Here is a 16,466-nt window from a genome sequence, read left to right on the forward strand (position 1 = left end):
TCTACCTTGTAAAAACTTCAGGGATATCTGAAATTATACCTCTCTATTTCCATTGCAAGATGTCACATTCAAGCCCAGTGTACATGCTCCGTCTCTGGATCGTTACTTTTCGATGATCTCTTCTGGGAATAACATAGCACTGATGATGATCTTCATGAACCAATACTATATCTGGTCAGATAGTACCTTTGGCCGCAAAATGGAATGGCTATAAAGTTTGTTGGCCTGCATGTGCAGATAGGGCTTCCTCAGATCGAGCAATAGTATGAATTATCCTTTCTTGTGCCACTCTCTCAACCAGCCTCCAAATATATTAGTATCAGCTGTCTATATATTGATTGAGCTCACAGTAGTCTATAACTGGTGCAACCTTTGATCTATTATGTTGTACCACTGCCATTAAAGGATAAGACCTTTGGGAGGTTCAAACTTTTGATTTGAATCAATCAACCATCTTCGAATTAAATGTCTAGTTCTTGTTCAGCTGTGTCCTTAATGTTTGTGGATATGGAGTACTCCATGATGCCATTCCTAAGCTTGCTCGTCTGTTTCCACAAAGTGGTCCAAATCTTTTCACATAGATTGAATTCTATCTTGATGTTTGGCTGATCAATGCAAAGTATGACACAAACTGGAGCTTTCAAACATTGCACAGTTTCTACTAGCGTAATGAAGAAATTATCCATTTCTTTCATGGTGTCATATCTGAGTAGCAAATTGAAGCCCAATATATCTTTCTGTATTACAGAATGCTGGCCTCAGCACCAGTACAAATTCTCACTAACAAACCCTACTTCACAGCAAACCTGTGTCTTGCTATTTATGGTTATTATTTTAATGCTTCCATTGCATCACAATCTTGTGTTGAGTATGATATGGGAGCAGCATGAATCAAGAAGCACTAAACAAGACACTTGTTTGATATGCACTGGAGTGCTTGATTGCGCCTCAATTACATTTTGTTGCATTGACAACTTGTTACTTGGTTTGTTTCCCTGACAGTTTGAGGCCACATGTTTGATCCCAGCATACTAGAAACAGCATATGTATCCATCTTCTATCCATGCAATCCTTTGTAATATGACCATTTCATCCACAATGGAAGCAATTGAGTTTGGCCTGCAGAGATTCCAATGATCACTCTGGGCTGACTGCACATTCATTACAATAGCTTCCTTCCCAAGTTCTACTTCATCACTGATAATGGCCCATGCATTGTCAATTCAGTCAGAACTGTCTTGGTGCTTGTGAACACTCTTAGGAGTAACTTCATTCAAACCAGAAGTCTTGCTACAAATGTATTTACAAAAATTTACTGAAATTTATTTCAATAAATGTCATAGTGCCTTACACAATACCAATTCTTGAGCCCTTACCTCAAAATTGAATACTATAAAATGTAAAAATAAGTGGTAATAAGGTGATATGATTTTATGGGAGAGCCAAGAACATCCCTCATTTAATCCTGAACAATGCCATCATATTCCAAATAAAATTCTGCTTCCAATGACATTAAATAAGACAGTGTCAAGATTATTTCTAAGCTTAATAAAAAAATCCAACCAATGTGACCAGACTATACATCTGAATAGAAAATTGAATGTTACACTTTGCATACTTTTATAAGTTTTTTTCAATTGGAAAATTTCGTTAATTCACAAGAAATTCTGAAAATAAATTTATGAACAAATATTTTAGAGAGTTTGGATTTGGAGCTCCTTTACATTTCTTATATGTTTCATCAGTAGAATAGCAATCGTGTTATGTTGGATAAGATGCATGTTTCATGACTGATTAGATCATTTTCATTCACACAAAACATGGAAATGGCAGTGTCTTCATGTTTTTAATTAATTTTTTTTTACTTTTCAAATATAGAGGAGTGAGATGAAAATGACTTTTAAGGACATATTTTAAAATACCTAACAGGTATTTTAAAATATTAAACAAATTATCTTTAAAAAATTATATTTTAAAAATATTACTAAATAGATATTTTGGAAATATGTATTCCTTTTTGGTAGAAATCTTTGCAATACTTTTACAGGAAATATAATGAAAATATACTTACAGGGTGTTTGTTTTTTACAGCAGTCAGAAGAGACATTGTAATTTCAGACAAATAATCAAAAACAAGAAAATCTATTTTTCCCTGGTGAATTAGTTGTTCAGCTGAAAAATAAGAAAATACAATGAAATTATATTTGTATAAATTTTTATTTTTCCAAATTATACATCATTTTTATTTTTTCCAAATTATACATCATTTTTACCTCTTCTTGGTCAAGAAAATTCTAATTGATCATTATTCCTCATTTTGTTTTTATTTTTTTTGTGATAATATCAGAATGTATGTTGGAAAAATCATATCATTCAAATTGGAAATGGGGATCTCATGGTACTTTGTCTGCCTTTACAGTTATTTTTTTACAAAGAATGTTTCTTCAATTCACATGAAGTGTCCCTCATGCTGGAGCATGCGTGCAGGTATAAAACTAGCTGCAACACAATCAAAAAGATGTGAAAAAAAATCAAAACAAAATCATATGAAAAATTCTTTATTTGAATATCACAAAATGTAATTGGCATGGAAAATACTCTACAAAAATATTGATGAAGCATCTTAAATCACAAATGAATTTATTTGATTCATTATGATTTTTTCTATGTAAATTCAAAATTTCCATTCTGGGTGTTGAAAACAAAATTTAACATAAAAGTTAAATAAATGACAAACTTTCAGATTCTTAAACTAATTATATAAGTAAACAAAAGTGAAATCAGTAATGAAAAATATCTTTTTAAAATTAAATTCACAGCATTTTTGTTGTTTTTCATCATAATTTAAAATTCTATCATTTTTGTCAAAAACATTTTACAATTTTCAAAGAAAAAACAAAAAATAAGTTTTAGCACATTTTTAATTTTTCTATTTATCGGATACTTATTAAAATTTCTTGGAACAAATCTTCAAAATATAATTTACTTATTGAGATTTCATGGACTTTTTCAAAAATCTTTCTTACTCAAAAAGTATTTAAATTAATATAATTAAATCATTTGACTTAAATCTGAGAATTTATTTTTGATACACTTTTCTGCTATCCAAATTTTGCAATAAATTATTAAAGTTTTTTACTAAAACAATATATCAGACATCGAAATTGACTGTTGTGTATTTTTTTGCAGTAGTTGTTCAGATTTAACATTCACTCACAGTGCTGTAAATGTCATAATTTCATGAATTATTTTTGGTATATTTTGTAAAAATTACTAAAATACTTAATATTGGAGAGAGTATTCTTTCCTTTTCTACAATTTGAGTTCCTTACATTTAGAGATATTTTATTTCTAAACTGATTTTCTATTATTATATTGTTAATTCATTAATTTAAATTTATTGGAATGTGAAAAAGCAATAAAAAGCAAAACACATCGATCACTAGCATTTTTCATGATCTTCAATTGCACAAAACAAAACAAACTATAAGTTTTTCAAAGTCAGCATATTCAATTTTTAAATTTATTGTATTTTTCTATCAGGAATTGTTAGATGTTTATTTTTTCTCCTACTAAAGTCCTATGATGTACTTACTGATTTTTATTTTAAGTTGAATAATTTCATCTGTGTTAAGGACAAACATTTCAGATTATTAACAACATTTAATACTTACATCAGTAGTGTTGTATGTGTGGAAGGGGGGTTTATTAGGAAGCAAGTTTATAATAGAATAAACCGATATTTTTGTTAAAGCACTAGATCATAAACAACAAACTTTAGTGCAGATATATGAAAATATCTTAGTTTTAGGAAAAGGATTTTCTCATTTCCTCTCCAGAGTTTCCTGTCTTCCATCAGCTGCCTCAGATCTTCAGGTTCACAGTTGGCGTTGTGTGCTATTTGTTGGATGTATGTGGATCGAGGTTATCCTTTGCTTGCACGTCTGTGTCACAGAGTTCATAGCAATACATCACTCACCAATTCATGCTTGCTCCTCAGACAGTGACTGGCAAATCGTAAGCGTCTTTCTCTGATGGTATTAGATATGGCAGGTAGGTTGCCATAAATTTGCTGCTTAGTGGGATCATTTTGCCAAGATATATTTAATATTGTTCTTAGCATACGGGTGTATGTGCAGTCTAGTTTTCTTTCCAAATTTTTTTGTGAGTGTCCAGGCTGTAGCACCGTAAACAAGGACAGACTCTACCACTGCCTTGAAGAACTGCCTTTTCAGTTTTTTAGTTAGCCTTGAAGTTCATACTGAACACAGCCCATCCAATATGGCCCATGCTTTTGAGATGCGAATTTCGATATCTCTCTCTGTGGAAACTATGTTGCTGCCCAGATACGTAAACTCAGCGAATTCTTTCAGTGTTGATCCAACCAGAGCCCTGATCTCTCCTTTCACATTGAAAGTCATAAACTTTGTTTTATTTGCATTAATGTGGAAATTAATGTCATTTGCAGACTTTTCTAGCTTGCGTAACAGTGTTTGCGCATCAGCAGTGCTATTCGTGAACAAAGCAATATCGTCTACATAAACTGTATTAGTTATGTGTGCTGATTGATGACGTCTGTTTCTGGATTCATTTAGGATGATGCCTAGCGTGTTGTGTATATCAACAGAGTTGCGAAGTACAAAGTCAAAACAATGAAAAGAAAAGGGGTAAGAACATCTCCTTATAGAACCCCAGAGCGAATGTCAAAAAATTCAGTGTCCCATCTGGTGACCTGACCATTGCTCGAGTGTGCTCATATAGCATCATGATAATATTAGTGACTTGATTTGGAATGCCATATGCTTTTAATATGCTGACCATTTTTCCTCTATGTATGGAATCAAACACTTTGGAGAAATCTACAAAGAGCAATGTTTTTGGCTTTGACTCCTTCAATTAGTCTCCTAACAGTAAGTATTTGACTAGTAATAGAACGATTCTTTCTAAATCCATTCTGGTTCTTCCTGAGCAATTCTTCGATCTTTGATTGGATACAGTTGAGAAGCATGGCATTGTAGATTTTTGCGGCAATTGGGGTGTGTTATTCCTCTGTAGTTGCTTGGTATGCTTAGGTCACCCTTCTTGGGGAAGGGAAGTATGCATCCTTCCTTCCATATATGAATAACTTTTTGTTTATATACAGAATTGCATGAATTAAGAATATGTCATTGAAACCACCTGTCTTCCATACTTCAGGAGGTATGTTATCTAAGCCTGCAGCTTTACGATTCTTGGTCTTCTTTAGTACAGTTAACAGTTCCTCTATTGCAAAATCACCCTTCTCAATATCAAGTTCAACAATTGGCTGAATTGGCTGGTCCGTCACTTCTGGTTTGTTTCCGAGTAGCTTTTCAAAATGTGCTTTCCATTTCGAACATGCATTTTCTGGAGTGTTTGCCTTTAACTTAGCTTTGGCAGGTCGTTTACACCCAGATATCTCATTTACTACTTGCCAAGCCAGATAGGATTGTTTGTTATCCGCAGCATTCTGGATTCGATCTATTTGTTCTTGAACATACTTCTGTTGTTCTGATAGGTACATCATGCTAAGCTCTTGAAGCGCCTACTTCCTTAATTTTGTATTCTGTCGAGTAGGGTATTTATGTTGCTTTTTGATTATGTTTTTTAACTTTTCTCGTTTTGATATTATTTTGTCATTTTCCCACGGTACTTTTCGCTTTACCTTGGGCTTCAGAATTATACACTTCTTTGCTGCTTCTTGATGTGATCTAACAAAGTTTTCATAGGTGATATTAGCAGTTGGTTCCTGCTCTTGTGCTTGTAAAGCATCAAATCTGTTTTGCAGTTCGAATATGAATTTCTGTTTGATCTGATTATCGTGTGACAACGCTGACCAGTTGTAGGGCTGTCTAGATGATTTTTTAGTTTTGTTCGCTCATAGACTTAACTTCAACTTAGAGGTTACAATCCTATGATCAGTAGACACACCATAGAAACTGCTGAGAGCTTCACAGTTAGGACAGCTATTGATTCACATCTTATTCATAAAAGGATAGTCCAGTTGTCTTGTCTCCATTTGGGGATAAATGGGTCCAGAGCTTACCGGATCTTTTCTGAAAATGGGTAATCATGCATTGTAGGTTGCTTTCAAGAGAAAAGTTTCTGTTTTTTCCATCATGGAAAGAGAACTTATGCTTGTTGTCCTATGTGTGCATTCATGTCACCCACGATAACCAATAAATTATGTTTGGGGACTGAGCGCACTATTGCTGAGAGTTCATCGTAGAAATTCAGGATCTCTTGCTTGTCATTGACGTTGGTAGGGCTGTAGCAATAAATTATCCTTTGTGTTATCTTCTCAGCACTTTTCAATGATTTCAATGTTTGAGGGCTAAGCAGAAGTCCTACTCCCCCAATGGTACTATTTGTCGAATTTTTCCATGCTGACGCTGATACTAGTGTACTTTATGTCCATGTCATTGTGGAAGAGACGATACTCTTGAATACACACAATATTGATATCATGTTCTTTGGATGAAGCAACAAGTTCTGATATTTGAGATGTGGGTTGAAGCATCCGTACATTAAAAGTGGATATTTTGATGGTATGTCTACATTTTTGCTAGCCTAAGTTTTGATGCTGTAGTAAACTTGTCGATAGCTGTGGCCAGTGCTGACACACCAAGTTGCGACCCTTGGTTACCTGTGTGACGGTTGATGCGGTATGGAATTCTGGTTTGATTTAGAGCCATATTGAATCTTTTGATAACTCAGATAATATCACCTACGTGAGCTACGTCTACAGGCGAATCGCAGTAGTCTCTCAGTTAGACTGGTTGACCCTTACCGTTGATCTCTGAATGATTCTTCCGCTCAGTGTCTTTTGTGTTCTGTCGTTGACTGGTTCTTTAGTTCTTCTGCCAAGGCGCTTCCCATGACATTATCAGGGCTCCTTATTGATAAAAGTATTTGAATCTCTGCAAATACCAACCCTACATCATAGCTTGTACGGAGGTGACAAAAGTATAAAATTGCCTCAACAGGTTATACCGTCAGATGAAAGAGACATTTGTTTCAGACCTAAATCATGGTAGAATGATAATATAGTTTATGGTAATCAGGTAGGACCACTCATAGCAGGAAGACTGATGTAGAACCTGAACTGGCTAATGGTAACATAATGGGGAGCAGCATGACAGTACAGCGAGCCAATAAGAAATTCAAGGTATCTAATAAACCCTCGTTATACTCCATATTGGTGCACAAATAAAAATAATGATAGTCCCTGGCTATTGATGTCATCGGCATATGGATCTAACTTCCTAAAACGACAACATTGTTGCAAATTCCTAATAATAATACAACTTTCCTACATCAACCTGCATATGCAGAGTCATAATTCCAGTTGTATGTACAGTCCTCTCTTATGGACATATACTACCACCAAACTCATGTACTCATAACCTTTTTTCGCTTATACTTATGGACTCCTGATAACATTCTTAAGAGAAGGTAGAGCCATTGCGTTTGACATTTCAATGACGTTTGCTACACAATGGTTTTCTACACAAAATTCAGGTAAAGTTTTTGACATTATTAGGTCTTTTCTGTCTGATCTAAGTTTCTGAGCCATCTGAATGGTGCATCCTCATTCTTTTTTTTCTATCTTGAAATTCCTCAAAGTTCTATTCTAGGCCCAACATTGTTTCTTCTCTATATGAATGATTTTTCAGAGATTATTATTCAGAAGATTATCATCTACACTGAAAATACCACTTTGTATTCTAGTGTTGCTTTTTACCCATCTCCCATGGATAAATATGCAATTGAACTGACCTGGGTCAATTGTGGATTGTTTTTTAAAAATTTATTTACAAAGGAGTCACGACTTATCAAGATCCAGAAACCACTTGAGGATAAGGGTTAATCAGTGTACAGTAGTCATTGGGATAATATCGTAGTAATTGTTAGTAGTGGAAATTTGGTAAATTGAATTGCTCATCCATAACTTGTTTACATTGGACTTGAAGACAACCATATTATAGTCAACTGGAAAGCAGGGAAACGGAAGAGAGTTCCACAGGCATGCAGTTCTAAGAAACTTTTTTCATGGTTTGTGATCATGAGATCAGATGGGAGTGTAGCGAAAATCGTAGCTTACCTGACTAGCATGAGTATCGTATTCATTTGCTTAAAGAAAAACAAAACTAAAATGACAACATCGCTTTTATATTTGATGATCATATGTGAGTACCACAAATTCTATGCAAATTAGATTATGCAAGATGCATAAAAGAGGGGTTAAAAGGACCGACTGGCAAGTTGAAAAACATTGTATTATGCGAATGGATGTGTCTATTATCAAGATTATTGAAGCTGATTGCAAAAGATTGTAGGCGGAACACAACTTTAAAACTCTACTGAAATCAATTTTCAAACTATGAAGTCTATTTTAAATTCTGTCAAGGCAAGATAAGTTCTTTCTAGCAGTCCCTACCCAGATGTGGCCACAGTACTCCATCCTTCAACATACTTGGCTCTTATTCAAGTAGAGAATTGCATCAGCAGTGAGAGATCTACTGGAATGGTAGAATGATCCCATCATTTTTCCAGTGACCTTAGCAACGGATTTGATATAAGTGTTCTATTTCAAATCAGAAATAAAGCTCAGACCCAGAAGCTTGTCAGAATATGGCGTCTTCCCAAGACAGGAGCCATTTATTTCAATTGATGCCAGACGGGGATCAGAGTATTGATGATGCAAAGATAGAAGCTTAGTTTTAGATGCATTAAAAGTAATCAGCCACCTCTTGCTAAGATCAGAGGGAGAATCAATGAGAACTTAGTTGTTTACAGCCTTTGAAGTGTTGCCATAAATTTCTACATAGGATCTTAGGATGTGATTTAGAAGATTATTGATGTAGATCAGGAAGAGAGTTGGGCCCAGGATTGACCCCTGAGGGACTCCAGCATTAATACTGTGAGCTTCTGATTTCTGCCCATGAACTACTACTCTTATGAGCCTATCAGAGAGAAATGATTTAATAATTGAGAAAACATTTCCCGCTATACCATAGACTCTTGTGGAGTAGACCTTTAGTCCATACCCTATCAAAGGCCTTTGATATGTCAAGAGCAATTTCCCTAGAAAGGAAGCCTTTATCGAAAGATTTGCTAATCCTATGAGATATAACCGTTAGATCTAGCAGAACAGAAACCATATTGCATGTCACTGAGGAGGTTATTTTTGCTGAGGTGGTTGACTACTTCTCTATTTAACACAGATTCCAGTAATTTATGATGCACAGGAGATTTATTACTCTGTACTGAGAGGGAGATGATCGATCACCTGAATTTTTAAATACAGGACATACTGATGAGGTTTTCCAGGATGTTGGGAAGCAATTCTTCTTAAGACAATGCTTAAACAGTTTTGTAAGTATGGGAGCTAGTTCTGGTTGAAGCTTTCTCAGCACTATAATAGGAATGCCATCAGGACCAGTTGCTTTACTGGAATTAAGGTTTTTGATTAAGTTGACAACATCACACAGATATTTGTATATTGCATCGCATGTTTTCATATATAGGAAGAAATATGGTTGGCAGCCTTGATCACATAGGGTAGCATTAGCTGCAAAGAGTTTGGCTTTGTCTGATGCTGACAAGATTACCTCAGGTCCATTAATGATGGTTGGCATAGATCACATGCTTCTATTCAGGACCCTGTTTGTTATTTGTTTAAAAGTGGTGGGAACCAAACTGCTGCTCAGCTGGTTGTTAGGTTTTTGCTGGAATGTTTTGAAGGGTATGAAGCGGTCTATACCTACAATTAACCATTCCGTCAGGTCTGATACTATAGAGGGAATGTTTATTTTTAAGATGGAATGCAGAGGTAGATCTGATATAAATATGGAAGCTATCCCAGTAGAATATCTATATACTGTACAATGGAGAGATACGTCTGAGGACTTATTACATTTTGTTTTTATTTTAACTGATACAACTGAGTGGTCGAAAGATCCCAGTGAAGACAGAATGGAGGACGAATATAGCTCAAGGCAAGTTGTGAGAAACAGGTCTAAAGGACTTGCATACTGATCATCAGTGTCAGGCATAAAGGTGTGTTCGTGAACAATTTGAGGTCATAAGCAATGGAGAAATCATGACAGAACCTCCCTCACCATCTGTCTTATTTGAATTAAAGTAGCTGATCAGTGGCTTGGTTCCCACCAGTTTTGGCAAATAACAAATAGGACTGCCAGCAACCACTGTAAAAGAGTAATAAAAAATGCAAGAGAGCTATATGCTCAGTCCATTAAATCCAAAGCAGCTGAGCAGCGGCTTGGTTCCCACCAGTTTTGGCAAATAGCAAACAGGATCCTGAACAGAAGCGTGTGTTCTATCCCAACCATCATCAAAGGACCCGAAGTCATCTCGTCAGCATCAGAAAAGGCCAGACTATTTGCCAAGAACTTTGCAGCTAATTCTACCCTATGCGACGAAGGCCATCAACTCCCCGTATTTCCTCCTATAACAGACAACACGCTATGCAACATACAGGTCGCCAAGTTAATCAAGAACCTTGATTCCAGTAAAGCAACTGGCCCTGATGGTATTCCAGTTATAGTGCTGAAAAAACTCCAACCAGAACTTGCCCCCATACTTACAAAACTATTTAAGCGTTGCCTTAAGGAGAAATGATTTCCAACACCCTGGAAAACCTCATCAGTTTGCCCTGCATTTAAGAATTCAGGGGATAAGTTGTCTCCCTCTCAGTACAGACCAATAAGTTTCCTGTGTGTCATGAGTAAGTTGTTGGAATCCATATTAAATAGAGAAGTAGTCAACCACCTCAGCAGAAATAACCTTCTTAGTGACACACAATATGGTTTCCGTTCTGCAAGATCTACAACAGATGTGCTAACAGTTATATCTCATAAGATTAGCGAATCTCTCGATAAAGGCTTCCTTTCTAGGGCAATTGCTCTTGACATATCAAAGGCCTTCGATAAGGTATGGCATAAAGGCCTACTTCACAAAATTTCCAGCTATGGTATAACTGGAAATGTTTTCTCAATCATTAAATCATTTCTCTCTGATAGGCTCATAAGAGTAGTGGTTGATGGGCAAAAATCAGAGGCCCGCAGTATTAATGCTGGAGTCCCTCAGGGGTCAATCCTGATCTACATCAATGATCTCCCAAAACACATACTTAAATCATTTGTTAACATCTATGCTGATGACATGACCATCTACGGCAACACATCAAACGACAAAGATTCTCTCTCCTCTGATCTCGAGCGCTGATACAGTGGAGGAAGAGGTGGCTGGTCACCTTTAATGCATCTAAAACCAAGCTTCTATCTTTATCTCATCAACGCTCTGATCCCCATCTGGCATCAATTGAAATGAATGGCTCTCGTCTAGGGGAGGCTCCATGTTTTGACAAGCTTCTGGGTTTGACCCTTTACTCCTGATCTGAAATGGAACACGTACATCAAGTCTGTTGCCAAGGTCGCTGGAAAAATGGTGGGATCCTTCTACCGCTCCAGAAGATATCTCACGACTGATGCAATTTTCTATCTATATAAAAACCAAGTACATTCAAGGATAGAATACTGCTGCCATATCTGGGCAGGAGCTGCTAAAAACAGCCTATCCTGCCTTGACAGAGTACAAAATAGACTTTGTGGTTTAGTGGGGGATGCCCTTTTCTCTTCCCTGCAACCTCTCTCCCACAGAAGAGATGCTGCGAGCCTATCTTTGTTTTATCGTTATTTCCATGGCAGGTGCTCGTCTGAACTCCAATCTCTGGTCCCCCCCTCACCAATCTTTCATGATAAACACCCATCTAGCTGAAACCACTGTCAATAATTTTCCCCACTCTTTATCTGTGTCTAAACCTAAACGTAGATTCCATGAACAAAGCTGTTTCCCTCCTGACTTCAACATGGATGTCTTCAAGTCCAACATAAACAAATTCCTGATGGACTGCCCCCTTAAGTAATGACACTTTATCAAATCTCCAATACTAATGAATACTGCAACACTATCACTATTACAGTACACAAAATAACCCTTGTCCCCGAGTGGCTTCTGGGTCTTGATAATTGGTGATCTGTATGTAAAAAAACCCAAAAAACATTCCACATTGTGAACATTGAAGTCTCCACACACATGAATGTTAGCTAAAGGATGAGAAGACAGGATGTGGTCAATTTTCTCAGATGCTCATAAAGATAGTAACTCCGCTGTTGTGGGGGCGATAGAGAGCAAATATAAATGCAGTGGTGTGAGCAAGTGCAACCCTGAAACACATATAGAGTAATTTAGGGTCTTCTCTGGAGATGTCCCTACCACTCGGAAAGCCATCTCTAATGTAGGCACATATTCCATACCCACGACGATCTTGGAGGTCATATTTTAATGTTAAATTAGAGTATCCTTTAATTATGAACTCATCCAAAGACATTGTTGGTCCAATGCCAATCTTGCTTAGGAATAATAAATCTAGTTTGGTCTCCTGTAATTAGGTTTCAATCTTTGGAAGGTTCGAACACAGACCCCTGATGTATGAGTATAAAATGGCTTGTTTCATTTAATCCTGTTAAAACTCAGCTCATGTCTTTCAATCATAGGCATGTTCCATTTCTTTCTGAGAATCTTACAGATGGCTCTGCTTTTGATGAGAAATCAACCTTGAAATTTCTTTACCCTTCCCTTCCATCAAATTTTTCTTGAATTTCATACATAAGATCCATTGTTCTTTCTGCTTCTTGTAAAATCAGTTATCTTTATTGCTCTAAACACTTTCTCACACTATCTCAGACTATTCTCCACCTCTACAAATCTACTATCAGACCATGTATGGAGTATTGTTGTCATATTTAGGCTGGTGAATCTCTGTCCTGTTTGAAGGTTCTTGACAATTGCAGAAACATATCTGCAATTTGATTGGTCACACCTTCTTCTCTGCAACCTCTATCTCCCATAGGCGTGATGTTGCTAGTCCCAGTCTTTTCTATAAATACTACTATGGCATGTGTTCCTCAGAATTGTCTCATCTATTCCTTGGTTCCTGTGTTCCAACTTGCTTTCACTTATTGGTCATTATTTCGCTGTTTTGATACCTCATTGTAATACAGCTCCTTATACCAGTAGCTTCTTTCCAAGAACTGCAAGCTTGTAGAACTCTTTTGCTACTGACTATTTTCCATCTCACGATAGCTTTGATCTATATGCATCGCCTTCCTTTGTGATAGTCATCTTTCGTTCTTATTAGCTCCTTACATTGAATGGCTTCATGTCTTATTTGGAGCAATTTAGTTATTTGTCTTGATTTTTAAACTTTCATCATAAAACTTTCTCCGACAAGATAAATGAACATTTAATACATCTTGTATGAACCTTTGATATCAAATCTATTCTTTTACTTGTTGAATGAAATTGTGAAACAAAGTTGATAAAATAAGATTTTATCATTTAATTTAACTATAGGTTAAGGGTGCGAGTCGGTGTTCACCAATTAATAATTGGGATCTATCAATTTTTAAGACCGAGGTTGCAGGTGCAGGAATCTCCAGAAGTCGAAAGTTGTGGAGTGTCCACAAGACTGTTAAAGATAAATTTAACGTAATCTTCAATTTGCAAAAGGCTTATACCAAATCACATCCTCACATGCATAAAATAAAAAAAAATGTGAATAACTTCAGAAAAATGATGATATTTAACAAAGAACTCAAGATCCTTGTATTGAATGACAAAAAACAACAACATTTATTTACGAGTTTAAGAAGCATAAAATATAAATCGTTCCAACATTAAGATTTTTTTCTTGCATTGAGTGTTCATTAGGCAGGCTTAGCTAAATGAATGTCTCGTAAAAATGGTATGAAGATTACAGATTTTCATGAATAGAGGGTTACAGGTGGTTATTTTCTGAGCGGAAGAAAATAGTCATTAAACCATATAAGCAAAATGCATACCTGCATGTGTGTTCATTACATAAGAAAAGAGTAGTTTGAAACAAAATTTGTTTAAGAAGAATTAATTCTTGTTTGATATGGTAACCTTCCATGATAAGAATTATGGTGTAAATGAAGAAAAAAGAAACAAGAACGACCGACCGCGTTTTTGTGTGGCTTACCTCGTGTTCATAATGAAGAAGAAAGAAACAAAAATGGCTGCCCTGTTTCTTTATATGCCTACAGGGTGACCACAAGGTATGCAAATGAGATGCTCCTGATTGGAGATAAAAGAGGAGTGATTTGGGGAAGGAAGGCATTCTGAAGTTAGATTGCGAGCAGAGAAGTTGTATTTGTAGAAGAGAAAAGTCGGATTCGGGGAGAGAAAAGCTAAAGTTGCAGAAGTTCGTTTTAGAGGGGAGAGAAGACGTGTCAAGTGGTAACTAGAAAGTGAAAGTTTGGACAGCAGTGTCACGCAAACGACAAGCTATTTCGGCGCATCAAGCAAATTAACATGGCTGAGTGGAGACTGAGCACTCAGATGTTGAGACCCTTTACTCAGGAGGGTGACCTGATTAAGTGGCTGGAGAAATTAAAAATGGTGGCGAAGATGCAAAAGATAGAAGATGTGGTCACCCTGCTGCCGCTATACTTAGAGGGGGAAGCCCTCACGATTTACCAGCAGATGCGAGATGAAGACAAGGAAGACCTTGCCTTAGTGGAGCAAAGGCTGAAATTGGCCTTCGCGGAGGGCCCATTTGAAGCACTTGGCAAGCTGTCAAGTTTGAGGTGGACTGGCGAGTCTGTTGACGTCTTTGCGGCAGAGATCAGGAGACTGGCAGGGTTGGCTGGTTATGTGGGGAGGAGCCTGGAGATGACGGTAAAGCTGTACCTAGTGAACGGCTTCCCAGAGGAAATCTCTGCGAACATGCAGAGAATCACGGGGATCCATTCTATGGAAGTGGACGATCTCTTGGTCCACGCCAGAGTCCTAGTGAAAAATGTTAAAAGCCCAATCGTGGCTGCAGCTGTGAGTGGAAATATGTGCATGAGGCCTCACTTGAATGAGAAGCAGCCGGCGAGGCGACAGGAGGGGAGACCTGCCATCAAGTGTTTCCGGTGCCAGGGTCCTCATCTGATCAAGGACTGCAAAGAGCCGAGACCAGGGATCACGTGCTACCGATGTGGACAAGTGGGGCATATTAGCCGCTATTGTGTTGCTGCACGGGACCAGGGAAACAAGTGAAGGGGAGCTATTGCGCCAGTGGTTACCCCTTCTGTGTGGAAATGGCGCATGATGGAACATTGCCTCGGTTACCGGTGGTAGTCAATGGGAAGAGAGCCATAGCCCTTGTCGACACAGGCTGCACTACAACGCTGTTAGCAAGGAATGTCGCGAGGTCATGGAGCGGAACCAGGATTATTAGGACCGTGGATGGCAGGGATGTGAAATGCCTAGGAGAGACGACAGCGGAAGTAATGGTGCAAGGGGTGCCCATTGGACTGCAAGCCCTAGTGTTGAATCATCTGGTCGGTGGTGTCGACGTGATTATAGGTATGAGTGCAATTAACCGACTGGGGGGCGCTACGTTAAGAGGGAGCCAAGTGACGTTTGGACGTCTCGGCGCAGTGGGGATGGCAGGAGTGGAAGGTGATAGAACCGTCAGAACCCCAAAACCGGAGGTTTGCTGCATTGAGGACAAAGATTTCCTGGCGAAGTTTGATGGCGTGAGGTGGACGGTGGAATGGAAATGGATCTCCGGGCCCCCAGAACTACAGAATAAGGTGGGCTGCTACGAAAACACCCTGCGGGGAGAAATAAGAAAAGGATTCGAGGAAGAAGTGGAGAGGTGGATAAAAGAAAGAATTCTGAAATCGTGGACAGGGGAAGAAAAAGGAGTGTTGCCACTACTGGCGGTTGTTCAACCTACCAAAAACAAGATTAGGCCCGTGCTGGATTTTAGGGAATTGAACAGACACGTAGCCTGCGACACTGGAACAGGGATCGACGTATGTGAGGAGGTCATGAGGAAATGGAGAAGAATGGGGCGGGCCACTAAGATTGTCGATCTGAAATCGGCATATCTGCAGATCCATGTAGATGAAAAACTCTGGCAGTACCAACTGGTCCGGTACAAGGGGCGGGTGTATTGTCTGACGAGGTTAGGCTTTGGGCTGAGTTCAGCCCCCAAAATTATGACTGCCGTGCTGAAGACAGTGCTGAGCAAAGACTGTACAGTGGAGGAGGCCACTAACTCGTACATTGACGACATCCTGGTGGAGAAGGCAGAGGTGACAGCAGAGAAAGTAAGAAGCCATGTCGAGAAGTATGGGTTAACCGCAAAACCGGTGGAGGCCCTAGATGGAGGAGCGGTGCTGGGGTTGAAACTAAGGCGAGATGGAAAAGAAAGCCTTGTCTTCGAACGAGGGAATGCAATACCCGAAGTCGGATCTGAGCTGACGAGGCGAGAACTCTTCTCAGTCTGCGGGAGGCTGGTCAGGCACTATCCTATCGCTGGCTGGCTCAGGATAGCATGCAGC

The 16,466-nt window shown here is 38.1% G+C and overlaps 2 protein-coding genes across 3 annotated transcripts in view; one reads left to right on the forward strand and one right to left on the reverse strand.

The window, feature by feature from the left end:
* The window catches only part of LOC145268211 (uncharacterized), a 227,321-nt gene that overhangs the window by 202,023 nt on the left and 8,832 nt on the right, over nt 1-16,466 (reverse strand). For both annotated transcript variants that reach the window (XM_080123510.1, XM_080123511.1), the window contains exon 3: nt 2,072-2,172. In XM_080123510.1, the coding sequence (XP_079979636.1) occupies nt 2,072-2,172 (101 nt within the window). The remainder of the gene's footprint in view (nt 1-2,071; nt 2,173-16,466) is intronic.
* LOC145268208 (C-Jun-amino-terminal kinase-interacting protein 4-like) overlaps nt 1-16,466 on the forward strand; it is a 405,923-nt gene that overhangs the window by 95,474 nt on the left and 293,983 nt on the right. The window lies entirely within an intron of this gene.

The sequence above is a fragment of the Euprymna scolopes genome, chromosome 43 (genome assembly GCF_053919585.1).
Source record: "Euprymna scolopes isolate OS-2025 chromosome 43, ASM5391958v1, whole genome shotgun sequence".
In the NCBI taxonomy this organism is placed as follows: Eukaryota; Metazoa; Mollusca; class Cephalopoda; order Sepiida; family Sepiolidae; genus Euprymna; species Euprymna scolopes.